Consider the following 15,586-nt stretch of genomic DNA (forward strand, 5'->3'; position numbering starts at 1 on the left):
TGAGCCTTCCATTTGGGGCATACTCTGTCTGAGTCTGTGCTTAAGTGGTTCCAAACAAATTTCTATCCCTAAGTTTTGATTGGTCATACTTGAATTGGCAGATGCAAGACATGAACCTGGACCTGATAGCTTGCATCCTAGGGTCTTAAGAGAAGTAGCGGCAGGGGTTGGTTGTAATTTACCAAAATTTCCTGGATTCTGGGGAGGTCCCAGCAGATTGGAAAACTGCAAATGTAACGCCCCTATTTAAAAAAGGAGGCAGACAAAAAGCAGGAAACTATTGACCAATTAGCCTAACATCTGTCATTGGGAAAATGTTGGAGTCCATTATTAAAGAAGCAATAGCAGGACATTTGGAAAAGCAAAATTTGATCGGACAGAGTAAGCATGGATTTATGAAGGGGAAGTCATGTTTGACAAATTTGCTGGAATTCTTTGGGGACATAATGAACAGGGTGGATAATGGGGAACTAGTGGATGTGGTATATTTGGACTTCCAGAAGGCATTTGACAAGGTGCCACATAAAAGGTTACTGCACAAGATAAAAGTTCACGGGGTTGGGGGTAATATATTAGCATGGATAGAGGATTGGCTAACCTACAGAAAACAGAGAGTCTGAATAACTGGTTCATTCTCTGGTTGGCAACCAGTAACTAGTGGGGTAACTAGCAGGGATCAGTGCTGGGACCCCAACTATTTACAATCTATATTAACAACTTGGAAGAAGGGACTGAGTGTAACGTAGCCAAGTTTGCTGACGATACAAAGATGGGAGGAAAAGCAATGTGTAAGGAGGACACAAAAAATCTGCAAAAGGGCATGCAGGCTAAATGAGTGGGCAAAGATTTGGCAGATGGGAGTATTATGTTGGAAAGTGTGAGGTCATGCACTTTGGCAGAAAAAAAATCAAAGAGCAAGTTATTATTTAAATGGAGAAAGATTGCAAAGTGTCAGAGTACAGCGGGACCTGGGGTACTTGTGCATGAAACACAAAAGGATAGTATGCAGGTATAGCAAATGATCAGGAAGGCCAATGGTATCTTGGCCTTTATTACAAAGGGGATGGAGTATAAAAGCAGGGAAGTCTTGCTACAGCTATATAAGGTATTGGTGAGGCCACACCCAGAATATTGCGTGCAGTTTTGGTTTCCATATTTACGAAAGGATATACCTGCTTTGGAGGCAGTTCAGAGAAGGTTCACTAGGTTGATTCTGGGGTTGAGGGGGTTGACTTATGAGGAAAGGTTGAGTAGGTTGGGCCTCTACTCATTGCAGTTCAGAAGAATGAGAGGTGATCTTATCGAAACGTATAAGATTAAGAGGGGGCTTGACATGGTGGATGCAGAGAGGATGTTTCCACTGTTGGGGAAGACTAGAACGAGAGGGCATGATCTTGGAATAAGGAGTCGCCCATTTAAAAGTGAAATGAGGAGAAATTTCTTCTGAGGGTTGTAAATCTGGAATTTGTTACCTCAGAGAGCTGTGGAAGCTGGTACCTTGAATAAATTTAAGACAGAAATAGACTGTTTCTTAAACGATAAGGGGATCAGGGGTCATGGGGAGCGGGCAGGGAAGTGGACCCGAGTCCATGATCAGATCAGCCGTGATCTTATTGAATGGCAAAGCAGGCTCGAGGGGCCATATGGCCTACTCCTGTTCTTATTTCTTATGTTCTTATTATGAACTGAGTAGATGAGTTATTTATTAAGGGGTCACCTCGTTGAACTACTGATTTGAGAGTCTCGATATGAAAATAGGCTTTGTTGTGATTATGCCTATCCTGGCCAATCACAACAATTTCAATCAATTGATTCTTAAATAAAATAAAAGACTGTACCTAAATTAGATCTTTTTAAGGCCGATCATTTTTTTCCACTTTAGTTGAGCTGTTTATTTTTGTGTATGCTCCTGTAATAATTTTTTTTAAAGATTCTGCATCTTTAACTTGTTGGTAACAACGGGAAGGAACTTGTTTTTTTAAACATTTGAGGCTACATACAACAAAAAGGTTCTCCGTTGAACTGTCTTGCCCATATGATACTTGTATACTTATGTTCATAATCTATATACTCAGTAATACTTTATTTTCATTGCAGATGAAATGCCCATTATAGCAGTAATGGTGGCCCTCTCATCGTTGTTGGTCATCGTTTTTATTATTATAGTCCTTTATATGCTGAGGTAAGTAACTTTTAACAATTTAAGCTTACACGCATGTTAATTGTACTGTTGCATAGTTCAAGTAAAAAGTCTTTTTGCGCCTTTGATCCGTCTTAATCGTAATTGTCACACTTTTCCATTAATTTGTCTGTACTCTTTTTGAACTGCTTTTTCCACAGTTAGTCTATAAATAACTTAAATAATTATTCTGTACAATTCCATCTGATTCATGATAATGTAAATGTCTATTTTAATATATTTGTACATCTCTGACCTGCATGTGGTTAAAGTCAAGGTTAAATGGTGAGAGATCAATACTGTCTTGAACTTAAGGATACAGAACAACTAAATAGTGGGATCAGTTGCTGTACTGTAGTGGAAAGTCTGGTTTAACATGCAGCTATTTTCAAAAGTCTGCAAGGAATGCTTCTATATATCAATATTGAAATGACTTCAGTGGTTCCTGAGACCACCTATGATGCATCCTGATCAGGGAATTCAGAAGAAACTTCTTTACCCAGAGAATGGTGAGAATGTGGAACTTGCTACCACAGGGAGTGGTTGAAGAGAATAGTATAGATGCATTTAAGGGGCAGTTAGATAAGAATATGAGGGAGAAGGGAATAGAGGGGTATGCTGATAGTTAGATGAAGAAAGACGGAGGAGGCTCGAGTGGAGCATTAACACCGGCATAGACTGAATGGCCTGTTCCTGTGTTGTGTTTCCAATGTAATCCTATGCCTTGCAAATGCAAAAATGTCCTGTCTAGAAGATGAATGGTTATCTGTTTCAAGTATTTACAGATGTTTCTGTCCAGCTGCTACTCACCTGTCTCCTTGTCAGGAAGCATCTAGCCTTTGTTTGAAAGCTCATCAAGTGGGAAATTGCAAATATAAGTTTGCATCCTTCCACTATGCAGAATGGATTGAAACACCAGTGCATTGTTCCACAACTGTGCTTGTATTATACAGTATCTCTTAATATATTACAATATGATGATTGTATTAACAAATTACTAACTTTCTGGAATTCATCTATCAGGTTTAAAAAATACAAGCAGGCTGGAAGTCATTCAAATTCCTTCAGGTTATCCAATGGCAGAACAGACGATACAGGTGGGTTTCGAAGCCAGATGTGTTAAATGCAAAAGTGCCACTAATAGACTGAGAGCTCCAACTTGGTATCCAATTGTAAATTTACAGCCCCAAGATAATTGCTATAATTTACAGTTAAATACGAAAATATATTACTAATGTCGCAGCAGTGGTTCATCAGTGTGTACTTATGAGTTCATGGGGCAAAATGGTATCTACTTTGATTGTCAGAGCTGATTGTTCTGGAATCTCACAAAACTGAACTTCAGCTACCTTAGGCACTGGCAAACTCCAGTTAAATTTGCTGGGACAAAGGACACATCAGTCTCACGTCAAGCAGTTACAGTGCATATTTATGTTACGACTTTTTGTCATTCTCAAATGATCCATCACCCAACAGCGGTTCATGCATGAGGTAAAGATCTCTTGTGTATGTGCTCGTACTTTTTTTCCTCTTTTTTTTGTCTGAGTCAGATGATACACTTTTTATTGAAGATAGGAATATCATGTAATGCACAAAATATTATGTTGCTAAGGTGAAGCTATGTCCCTTTAAGTTGCAAAGTTTAATATTTATTAAGTAAGCAGTCTTGGGTCACTCAGTTTAACTATATGCTGAAGGAGGTCAATCGGAATGTGATTTTTCTTGAGGCTGCAAGTCGGGAGCCAAAATGCAATGCCCAGCTTTCTTTCCCCTTTTTGAAGTGCGATTACTAAGAAGACATTCTGAATCAACAGCCTGTTGATCTGTTTTTGGTGATAGCAATTGAGAGAAGAATGTTGGCCACAGCAGCTGGAGAACTGCCTGCCTGTGCTTCCAATCGTACCATGGGATCTTTCACATTCACCTTAAAGCACCAGAACAGGCAGACAAAGCCTCAGTTTCACATCTTACCCAAAGGACAGCACCTCTGACAGTGCAGTGCTCCCTCAGTATTGCACTGAAGTGCCAGCCTGGATTATGTGCTTAAGGTCTCGAGTGAGGCTAGAGCCCCCACAACCTTCTGAGGTGAGAGTGTTGCCAATTGAGCCAAGCTGACAAAAAGTAGACCTTGTAAAGTGTAACTGGCACATGAATGAGACATTGGTTGGAGCCAAATTTGTTTTTACTGTGGCCTACTTTATAGCTTTTAATCGTTTTGGAGTGCAATGCAATATTTAAATATAGCTCATTTTACCCTCAGTCCCAAATGCAAGAACTTTTTCTGAGAACAAATGGTTCAAATCATAGAAAATGATGCAAATTTAAGTGAGTGTTTTATGCACAGCAAGAGCCAGGAGTTGTTTAAACCAGAATGCATGTTCTTTTCTAGTTATATAATAGCTAACTAATTTTAGTTGTTTAAAATGTAAAAACATTGTTGCAAGTGAAAAAGTGAAATAATCAGAAGGACCTGCACTTATTTTTGAATCCAAACACCGGCTGATCCGTGGTGGGGTTGTCCAGAAACCGGAAAATGTTCCGAATCCGGACTCCCCCCGCCTCGGCCCGACTGACCTCTGGCCGCTCGACCACCCCCAGCCTCTGCTCGGCCCGGCCGACCCCACCTCGGCCCGAACTCATCTGGCCTTCTCCGGCCTCGGCCCGACCTCTAGCTACCAAACCTCCCCCAGCCTTGCCCGCATTGGCCCGACCTTCACCGGCCTCGCCTGAGCTCAGCCTGCCTGACCCCGTCTCGGCCCAACCTCCAGCTGCCCGACGTTGTCCCGCCCGACCCCACCTCTGCCCGGCCTCGCTGACCTCGTCCTGCTCGGCCCGACCTCCAGCTGCCTGACCTCCCTCGGTCTCAGCCCAACTGACACTCAACGGCCCGACTGAGCCCCCCGACATCCGGCAGCCTGACCGAACCCCTGACACCGGCGGCCTGACCAGCCCCCTACCCCGACCTCTGGCGGCCTGACCAGCCCCCTACCCCGACCTCTGGCGGCCTGACCAGCCCCCTACCCCGACCTCTGGCGGCCTGACCAGCCCCCTACCCTGACCTCTGGCGGCCTGACCAGCCCCCTACCCCGACCTCTGGCGGCCTGACCAGCCCCCTACCCCGACCTCTGGTGGCCTGACAAGCCCCCTACCCCGACCTCCGGCGGCCCATCAGATCCCCCCGACCTCCTGTGGCCCGACCGAGCCCGTCTACCTACCTTCCTCAGCCCTGGCAAAGACATTCTGAAATTTGCAAATACCCGGAATCCGGAATGGTATCGGTCCCAAGGTTTCTGGATTTCGGACGTCACACCTGTACTGGCAATTGGGCTAGGTCCTCCTGCAATACAAATGTGTTAAAACTTGTAATTTTTGTTGTGATTTCTCATATTTTATTTAATGACTTCTGCGTTGGGATGATCTTTTCTAGTTAATGTATTTATGAATGCCAAAACTTGTCTCCAAGGAAGACGCGGTTTACTTTTCCAGTATTTATTTGGATATTGATTACAACAATGAGCAATCCTCAATAAAAATGGTAGTGCTTAGAAAGGGACCAAGTAACTCAGAGATTCATTGTTAATTTTGCTTTCTGTTTTCAATTCCATTGCTTTACTGACCCATTCTAAATTTGTCCCTCCCTTCAAAACAGACTGGAATAATAATGGTATTATAATCTCCTACCAGTGGAGATATTTTAATTTTCATAGGCCTGAAGGTGGTTTTGGGAAGTTAGTGAAAGGCAACTAAGTATGGCTCACTTACCTGTGCTATTAGAGCAGTTTCCTTATGATCAATAAATCTGACATGGGTTTCTACCCTGCCTCAGTTGAATGTTTAATATTTTTGGAAAATATGGCAGAGGGAACTCTACCTCCAGACAGAATTAGTGGAAGTGGTACTTAATATTGTAGGTATTTCTGCCTCCTTTCAATAATCATCGAGGATGACTTGCTTCCATGCCAAAAAGGGATGAGTTCACAAGTGTTTCAATGAAGGACCTAATATTCCAGGTCCCGAACTACATCCTGAAGGTTGGAAGATGCCTGTGCGTGGATTTTTTTAACGTGTGGTGGCCGTTGCACACCAGCCACCACACGGGCTTGACGGAGCTAGGTCTTGGTCCAGTGGCAAGGATTACCCAAGACGACTAGAGACCAGCTCTGCTGCACGGACCTAGTGCGCACACATATCGCAGTGTGGGCTGTCCCGTACTGCTCCTGGGCCCTCATCTCTTCTAGGCCCTGGGCCCGATCACATCCCTCTACGAACTCTCGCTGCTCCTTCGCCCCTCTCTTAAAGATCATTTTACTTTCTATAGGCTAACAATTTAAAAATCAACATTAAAGTGAACTAAGTACAGCAGATAAAGTTTAAACAAACCTGTAACTGTACACAAAGATTTAAAAGCAACTGTACATTACATAAAAATAAATTAGATCAAACTAAAATTTAATAATTTGCACCAACTGCGAAGAATTGCATAGAATCAGCACTATATACATGTTCCCAAAATATAATGCTGACTGGTGCAGCTCTCAGTGCAGTTGTCTGTTCTCTCCTTCAGAAAATTCTCGGCAGCCATGTTACTTTATTATTGCTTGAGACAAAAAATATTTTGAGAATGTTGGATGTGTTAATTTAAAAACAAATCATGCACAGTTTTCCACTATATTTGTGTGCTTATACTCCACATATGTGAACTGTGCACAAGTCTGTTTTCAAGCTTTCTTTTGTGTTCACTTCAGCAGCTTCTTTTGAAACCACCCCACTTTGCTCATCTCTGGTAATGTCAATGCTATCTTCTCATTCCCTTCCCTACTATGCCATTCTTTGTATTCCAGTCTTGAACCAGAGCTTGCTTTTTATCTGTCTTGCTAATTAGTTTATTTCTTCTCTTGCATTTTAAGTATGTTTGTATAGCATGATGTGTGTAAGATTGTGAATATTTGTGCTCTTTTTCTATCAGATTTGGTGTTCTTTGGTATCATAATTTTGGAAGCACTGATTCTTCAAAATAACATTCCTTGTGGCCCAAATATAATATATAATCGCAGGTCTTGCAGATCTTAACAATTACCCTTCTCTGCTCTTACAAGCATCTTCTCACTGCTGGTCATCAGGGGTGGGTGTAATCTACAACGGAACAATTCAGCACAAAATAGCAATCTCAGTCAATTACCACAAATATGACTTATAGGGATATGGAAAAGTTCACGCATTCTGGTAGCTGTGCTTAAAAAATTGAAGTTAATGCACGTTGTTGGGACAGAGGAAAAGCTTCATTGCTCTGCATCGACCTGTGCTATACGTTAACTAGCAGTGCTCCGTGCTAACACTGGGTGATAAAAGTACAAAAATGTTCTAATATCCTTGATCTTAATGTTAAATGTAACCAAACACAAAATGTATAAAGTTAGTGGAAAATCCTATCTAATTGAGGTCAGCAAGTGTGAAAATGGCCACAGTTAGCCCCGATAGATAATTTTAACTACTTACTGATACTTAGCTGCTGCATACATTGCAATCATGTTCCTTCTTTACTTCCACAGCTATCCACTTGATTATCTACTGTACTCAGTATGTGCCATAGCAGTTCACAAAAAAAACATAATGTAGTGAATAACTAGTAGTAATCTTAAAGCTACAATTCCATCCCTGGGTAATGCTGAAATTTAATAATCCACTCAACTGAATTGCTAGTTTGTAACTCTACTTCCTATCTACTATATTTGGCAGGTAGTTTAGAAACACTTGTGCAGTTTTTAATATAGCATTGGAGTAGTGTTTTGAAACATATTTAAAAGAACTGCACAGTACACTGTTCCTGATTCGTAATTGTAGTAAGGTGGCAAATCAGCAATTAATGAAGTAATGATTTTTGAATGAGGTCTGTAGATTATAAATCCTGACTAGATGGGCATTGATAGGAATATCTGAAATTCCGAAGCAAAATGCAGCTTGGGTCTAAAGGAAGAGCGATTTGTATTATAGTACAGCCTATGGGCTTCATGCTGATATGGAATAATGTAGTGATTGTGGAGAATAAGATTTCATGCAGTTGCCCTTTTTTGTGCCTGACTAACTTCTTCCATATATGCTTTTGAATAAGTTTATTCAAGAATAAGTTTTAAACTCTTAAGAGCTTTCATATTGGCCTTTTAGATCTGATTTTTTTTAAATATTTCAAATTCTTTTATCCAAATTATAAGTGATGCCCAACCCCAGATGACTTCGAAGCTATCAAGTGGTCGATGATTTCCTCTGGTTGAATTTTTCTAAATCTGTTCTCATTTTCTTTTTGATTGCTGTGCTCTTGCTTAGTATTGACTAAATGTTTTAAGAGTATATTTATTAATGGTTAAGACTAAAGAATTGTGCTTGTAAATGTGTGCCTTCCTTCTCGCCCTTCCCTCCCCCCCCCTCAAAAAAGCACACCTTTCCGCTTCTGAACGAATCCCTGTTTTTCCCCCATGACCCAGCTCAATCAACAATGTCCTGTTCTAGGAATTGTGGGCACAACCTATTTCCTTGCACAGCAATTTAGTACTCCAACACAATAGTTTACAGTGAGCAAAGGAGGGCTATACTAAAAAAAAAATCGAGGAATAAAAAAATACACTGCCAACTAATGGAGTCCAGTTGAGCTGAGTAATGGAATGCAACTTAAATCACTCGCAATTGGTCTGGTTCCTATGAATCCAGTAAAAGACAGGCTGCGACAAAGATTAAAAAATGTAATAGAAAATTAAGCTTCCTGTATCTAGTAAGCTTATATGGAACTCATAAAGATGTTGCAGATGTTACATAAGAACATAAGAAGTAGGAGCAGGAGTAGGCCATTTGGCCTCTCAAGCCTGCTCCGCCATTCAATAAGATGATGGCTTATCTGATCTTGGCCTCAACTCCACTTCCCTGCCTGCTCCCCATAACACTTGACTCCCTTATCATTCAAAAATCTGAATCTCCACCTTAAATATATTCAATGACCTAGCCTCCACAGCTCTCTAGGGTAGAGAATTTCAAAGATTCACGACCCTCTGAGAGAAGAAATTCCTACTCATTTCCGTTTTAAATAGGCGACCCTATTCTGAAACTATGCCCCCTAGTTCTAGATTCCCCCACGAGGCGAAACATCCTCTCTGCATCTACCCTGTCAAGTCCCCTCAGAATCTTAAACATTTCAGTAAGATCACCTCTCATTCTTCTAGCTCAACCTTTCTTCATAAGACAACCCCTTCATCTCATGAATCAAACCCATGAACCTTTTCTAAACTGCCTCCAATGCAAGTATATCCCTCCTTAAATAAGGAGACCAAAACTGTACACAGTACTCCAGGTGTGGCCTCACCAATACCCTGTACAGTTGTAGCAGGATTTCCCTACTTTTACACTCCATCCCCCTTACAATAAAGGCCAACATTACAATTTGCCTTCCTAATTACTTGCTGCACCTGTATGTTAACTTTTTGTGTTTCATGTACAAGGACCCCCCGATCCCTCTGTACTGCAGCATTTTGTAATCTTTTTAAATAATTACCTTTTCTTTTTTCCTACCAAAGTGGATAACCTCACATTTTCCCACATTATACTCCATCTGCCAAATGTTTGCCCATTCACTTAGCCTATCCATATCCCTTTTCAGATTCTTTGCATCCTCACAACTTGCTTTCCCACCCATCTTTGTATCATCAGTAAATTTGGCTACATTACACTCGGTCCCTTCATCCAAGTCATTAATATAGATTGTAAATAGTTGAGGTCCCAGCTATGATCCCTGTGGCACCCCGCTAGTTAAAGTTTGCCAACCTGAAAATGACTCATTTATCCCAACTCTTTGTTTTCTGTTAGTTAGCCAATCCTCTATCCATGCTAACATATTACTCCCAAACCAGTGAGCTCTTATCTTGTGCAGTAACCTTTTACATGGCACCTTATCGAATGCCTTCTGGAAATCCAAATGCACCACAACCACTGGTTCCCCCTTATCCACCCTGCTCATTACATCCTCAAAGAGCTCCAGCAAATTTGTCAAACACAATTTCCCTTTCATAAAACCATGCTGACTCTGCAGGAATTCTTCAGGACTGCATCTAAGGCCCAAGAGAGAACCTAACCACCTCCCCATAACATTCATTGGCATAACCATCGCCAAATCCCCTACCATTAACATCCTAGGTGTCACAATTGACCTGACACTCAACTGCACCAAGCACACAAATACCGTGGGTACTACAGCAGGTCAGCGGGTGGGTATTCTGCAGCAAATGACTCACATCCTGATTCCCCAAAGCTTCTCCACCACCTACAAGGCACTAGTCAGGAGTATGAATGGATACTCTCCACTTGCAGGGTGCAGGTGCAATAACACAAGAAGCTCAACGCCATCCAAGACAAAGCAGCCCGCTTGATCTGCACCCTATCCATTAGCCTACACACCCACTCCTTCCACCACTGCAGAATTGAGGCTAGTATGTAGTTTCTACAGGATGGAGTGCAGCACCTCGCAAAGATTTCTTCAGCAACACCTGCCAAGCCCGCGACCTCCACCACCTTGATGAGCATGGGCAGCAGGTGCATGGGAACACCATCACCTGCAAGTTCTCCTCTAAGTTACATATCATCCAAACTTCGATATATATCTCTGTAACTTCATCGTCACTGGGTCAAAATCTGGAACTCCCTACTGGCCGCTTTATCACACAGACTGCGGTGCTTCAGGAAGGCGGCCAACCACCACCACCTCAGGACAACTAGGGATGGACAATAATTGACGCCCTCATCCCAAGAATGGATTTTTTTGCTGCTTTTATATAATGCCAAGTGCCGCTTATAAATAGAGGCCTGGCTCCTGCTCGCCTGCCTGTAGTCTTGGTGAGCTATTTTATTTAATTAAGAAACCTAATGAAGGGAAATTCCCTCACAGTGTAGGGTACAACAAAATTTTAAAATAACCTAGCAAAGACGAGGTAAATCAAGTAATGGTCATTATGTGACACTAAACCTGGGTTTTAAAAGCTTGCAGTTTAGCAGAGAAAAGGAAGACTGAGGAAAATAACGAATTTAACAGTTTTTAGGTTCTGAAGAAGACTAGATAGAATAGGAGACAGTGTGATGAGTCCAGTTTTCAACACAGTAAGTATTCAAAGAGGAGGCTGTGTGTATAGATTGATATATCTCGGAACATAGAAAAAATAAGGAAAATTTAGAGGAGCAATAGGGATGCGAAATTGCATTCCATTGCCAAAACAAGTTAATTCTCCATATTTGTTTGATTTTCAAAGGAGTACCGTTGGTGAAACTTTTTTTAAAATTAAAATGTCAGCATTTAATTGGATATGAATTGCCAATGCAAGTCCCCTTTATTCTACAGTTAATAAGGACAATGTAATTGGCATTGTGCCAAAACTAGAAAACAATGTTTAAAATTAATTTTAAAACTCCAATGCAAATAAATGTTTCATTGGATGAATTTTAGGGTAGTTAGAGATGAGTGCGCTTAGATTATAGTCTATTCCTGAAAATTCAGAATTGTAATTTGAATTGGATAGCATTGAATTAAGGGGTGCAGACTATACTGCACTAACAGACTATTTGGTGCTGTCAAAAACCAAGTAAACCAAAACATATCTTACATTTAAAATATGCTTTTGATGGCCAATTGAGCACTTTTTAAGTGTAAGGAAAGGTAGCGGCTAATTTGTCCATAACAGGATCCTACAAATGCAAATTGGCTAGATAAATGACTGGATAATTTGTTTTTGGTGGTGTTGGTTGATGATAAATATTGGCCTGCTCTTCTTCAAATAGTGCAATGAGATCTTTTATGTCCACCTGAGGGAGCAGCCAGGGCCTCGGTTTACTATCTCATCCAAAAGATGGCATCGTGACAGTGTAGTACTCCCTCAGTACAGCATTGACGTGTCAGCCTAGATTATGTGCTCAAGCTTTTGGAGTGGGACTTGAACCCATGACCACCTGATTCAGAAGCAAGAGTTGCTGACACCTGATCATAAACTGATCATAAAGCAGTAATCAGCAAGCTTGCATTTCCAGTATTTCATCTCAGTACTTTATCCCTGTAAACTTCATCAGATAGTATCAAGTAGATTAGAAATGTGAAGGACCACTCCAAGCCGGTTGCATTTTCCTGTTTCATCAATTTTGCATATAATTTCCTTTTAGATTAGTCTTTCTTTGCAGAATTTTCACATTTAATTATTGAATTGTTAGTCATTGATAAACTAGTAGCTAATTGTAATAGTTAAGAGTAATAGATGCACACTACAGTATGATCATGAATATAATTTAAGTAAAAAGAGAACTGGGAGAAAAAAGAATGCATGTGCTAGCTTAGTACAACACTGGTTTGCTAATCAGAGTCGAATGAAAGCAAATGCTGGAGTAGTCCACAGGCCAGTCTGGCTAACCACCTACACCAGTTGTAAGATCTGCAAATGAATTTGTAATTGCTGTGTATTTTGTGTGTTTTGGAGAAGGCAAATGTTTAAAATAAATCCCTGCACACTTATTAAGTATTCTCATATAAAAGCTTGTTTGTATGTATGTGTATGTTAATTCAATTTAACCTTCTATTCTCTGAGGCCTACTAGTTTCTGTTGCAATTCTGAGTTTGTCATTAATATAATATAAGCATGGTTTTATCACCAGAACACTGTACTTTTAACTCTGTTGCTCTTTGCATATTTCTGATGGAATCAACCTGTTTTTTTTGGCATGTAGAGCTCCAGAGCATGCCACTGCTCGCAAGGTCTCCAAGCACGAACCGAAAGTACCCACCACTATCTATTGAGAAACTGGAAGAAGAAGCTAATCGACGAATGGCAGATGACAACAAACTTTTCAGAGAAGAGTTTAATGTAAATTTCTCTCGTTTCATTAGCTGTAGTTACCGCACCTGAAGTTATTTTTTTTAATATATACCTCTCTGACTGTAAGCATAGTGCATTATCCTTCCTCAACCTTGTCTACATACCTGCAGCCTTTGTCACGGTTGACCATCCTCCTCCAAAGCCACTCCTCCAGTGTGCAGCTGAGTGGGACTTCCCTCACCTGGTTCCACTCTTACATACCCAAGTTCCTGCAATGGATTCTTTTCCTGCCCCCATCCCATTACTTCTGGAGTCACACAGGGATATATCCTTGGCTCCCTTCCATTGCTCTTCTACATGCTACCCCTTGGAGAATTCATTTGAAGACAAAGCGTCAGATTCCACATGCATGCTGATGACACCCAGCTCTATCTGACCACCACCACCATCTCTCCCTCTCCCTCCACTGACTGTTGTAGTCTCCTTGAGCAACATTCCGTTCTGGAAGAGATGCAGTTTCCTCTAATTAAACATTATGAAGACCAAAACCATTGTCTTTGGCCCTTGCCAAAATCTCCATTCCTTCACCACCAATTCTATCTGCCTCCCTGATCACTATCTCAGACTGAACCAGATTGTTCACATCCTCTGTGTCCCTGAGCTGAGCTTCAGATACCATATCTTCTCTATCACAAATTGTTTTCACCTCCATTACTATCAACAGCAACAACTTGGATTTATATAGCGCCTTTAATGTTGTAGAACGTGCCAAGGTGCTTCACAGGAGTGTTATAAGACAAAAAAAATGTTTTAAGGAGCGTCTTAAAGGAGGATAGAGAGGCAGAGAGACTTAGGGAGGGAATTGCAGAGTTGAAGGCTTGAGCAATTAAAATCAGGGATGTTCAAAGAGCCAGAATTAGAGCGCAGATATCTTGGTTTGGAGTGGGGGTTGGTGGATTTGTGAGGCTGGGAGAGATTACAGAGATTATTTGGGGGTCCATTCAATATGTTGATCACTCTGAAGAAACACTTCCTGATATCAGTCCTAAATTTGACTTTCATAAGTTTGAACTATGCCACCTTGTCCTATTGTAATTTAACTTAAAATATTTTCTGGATTTACTTAAAAGCTTGAGTTTTTCTTCGTGACTGATGTATTTCCCACATCAACCATCATTATTGCCCTCTGCGATTTTCTGTTTAGTGGTAAACTTTGAACTACTTAGCTTTGTGCCTTTATGTACACACTGAACTGGGTTGAGACTGCCCCAGTTCAGTTTATGTATTTCTATTCCTTGGAATTTTGTATTGGAAAAGCATCACATTTATGCTGAAAATACATGCTGTCAGGTGGCTGCCAGTCAGTTTTAAGGCATCATCACAATGGAGAGACATAAATAATAAAAAAATGTACAAAAACAAAATACTGCAGAAGCTGGAAATCTGAAATAAAAACAGAAAATGCTGGAAATTTGTCAGATTTTTAGCGCATAATTCCTGTGAAGCACCTCGAGACGTTTCACCATGTTAAAGGTGCTATATAAATACAAGTTGTTGTTGAAATACTTAGCAGGTCAGGCAGCATCTGTGGAGAGAGAAACAGAGTTAGCGTTTCAGGTCCATGACTCTTGGTCAGAACAAATGTGCTCCATATAAGTATATCTTCCTGAGATGCCTCTTCAGAATTTGCACATATCTGTAACCTAATAGGAAATAATGAACTCCCAATATACCTTTTTGATTTTAGCACACTTTGTTTTATTCATAACATTTTTTTAAGAAGACCAAGCCGATAAATCACTTGTCAATTGAATAAAAAGCAGGAACCGTTCATTGCTGAAGACACTCTTGATGGAAGAGTTGATTGTCAAAAATATATAGTGATTCATAAATTGAAGGTTTTACTTTGTAATGTGTTTAAAAATCTGAGCAAGTTTAATCTATTAAAAAAAATAGGATATCATGCTATGAAGTCATATCCAATTAATTTGCAGTAGTCTCATTACAACACTCAGAAAAACTAGTACTTTGTATTTATGGTTTCCTCTTTTGCCAATTTAAACCACACTTGTACTAATCAGATTAGTGGTATTATACGGCTGTGAAATTCTTTCCTGTGTTGAAATGATAGACTGACCAGTGCTGATAGTCAGGTTAATCTGTACTTACAAAACAAAGTCTAGCAGCAGTGCAAACATGCTTGCAGCCTGAGTCCTGATGCTTTGTCTCTTGTCCCCTCCCACCCCCGCCTGCTCAACCAGCCATGGAAGAACTTACTAGCCCGAATAGTAATTAACTTGTGCTATATTCAGCATGCGTCCGTGCTCACTAGCACTTCAAACATTTAGAGCTCTAATTTTAAATAGGAGTACATTTAAAGTATCTTTTATAAGGGCATGTGTTGAATGTAACCATTTTGTTACTGTCCAGTTGATGAATGTATTGATTTATTATTACCATCCTCAAGTTCAATTTTGGCTTTTTGATTCTTTCAACTCTTGCAGTGAAGTTGATCATGATATTAGCCTTCAGGTGGTTGAGTTGTTCACGTCCAACTTTTATAGACTTTCTCCAGCCA

General features: G+C 40.6%; 1 protein-coding gene across 5 annotated transcripts in view; it reads left to right on the forward strand.

Annotated features, from left to right (window-relative positions):
* ptpra (protein tyrosine phosphatase receptor type A) overlaps nucleotides 1-15,586 on the forward strand; it is a 290,068-nt gene that overhangs the window by 201,801 nt on the left and 72,681 nt on the right. For all 5 annotated transcript variants that reach the window (XM_070866834.1, XM_070866832.1, XM_070866836.1 and 2 more), the window contains 3 exons: nucleotides 2,098-2,182; nucleotides 3,203-3,276; nucleotides 12,920-13,056. In XM_070866834.1, coding sequence (XP_070722935.1) covers nucleotides 2,098-2,182; nucleotides 3,203-3,276; nucleotides 12,920-13,056 — 296 coding nt within the window. The remainder of the gene's footprint in view (nucleotides 1-2,097; nucleotides 2,183-3,202; nucleotides 3,277-12,919; nucleotides 13,057-15,586) is intronic.

Source organism: Pristiophorus japonicus, chromosome 2, assembly GCF_044704955.1.
Source record: "Pristiophorus japonicus isolate sPriJap1 chromosome 2, sPriJap1.hap1, whole genome shotgun sequence".
Lineage (NCBI taxonomy): Eukaryota > Metazoa > Chordata > Chondrichthyes > Pristiophoridae > Pristiophorus > Pristiophorus japonicus.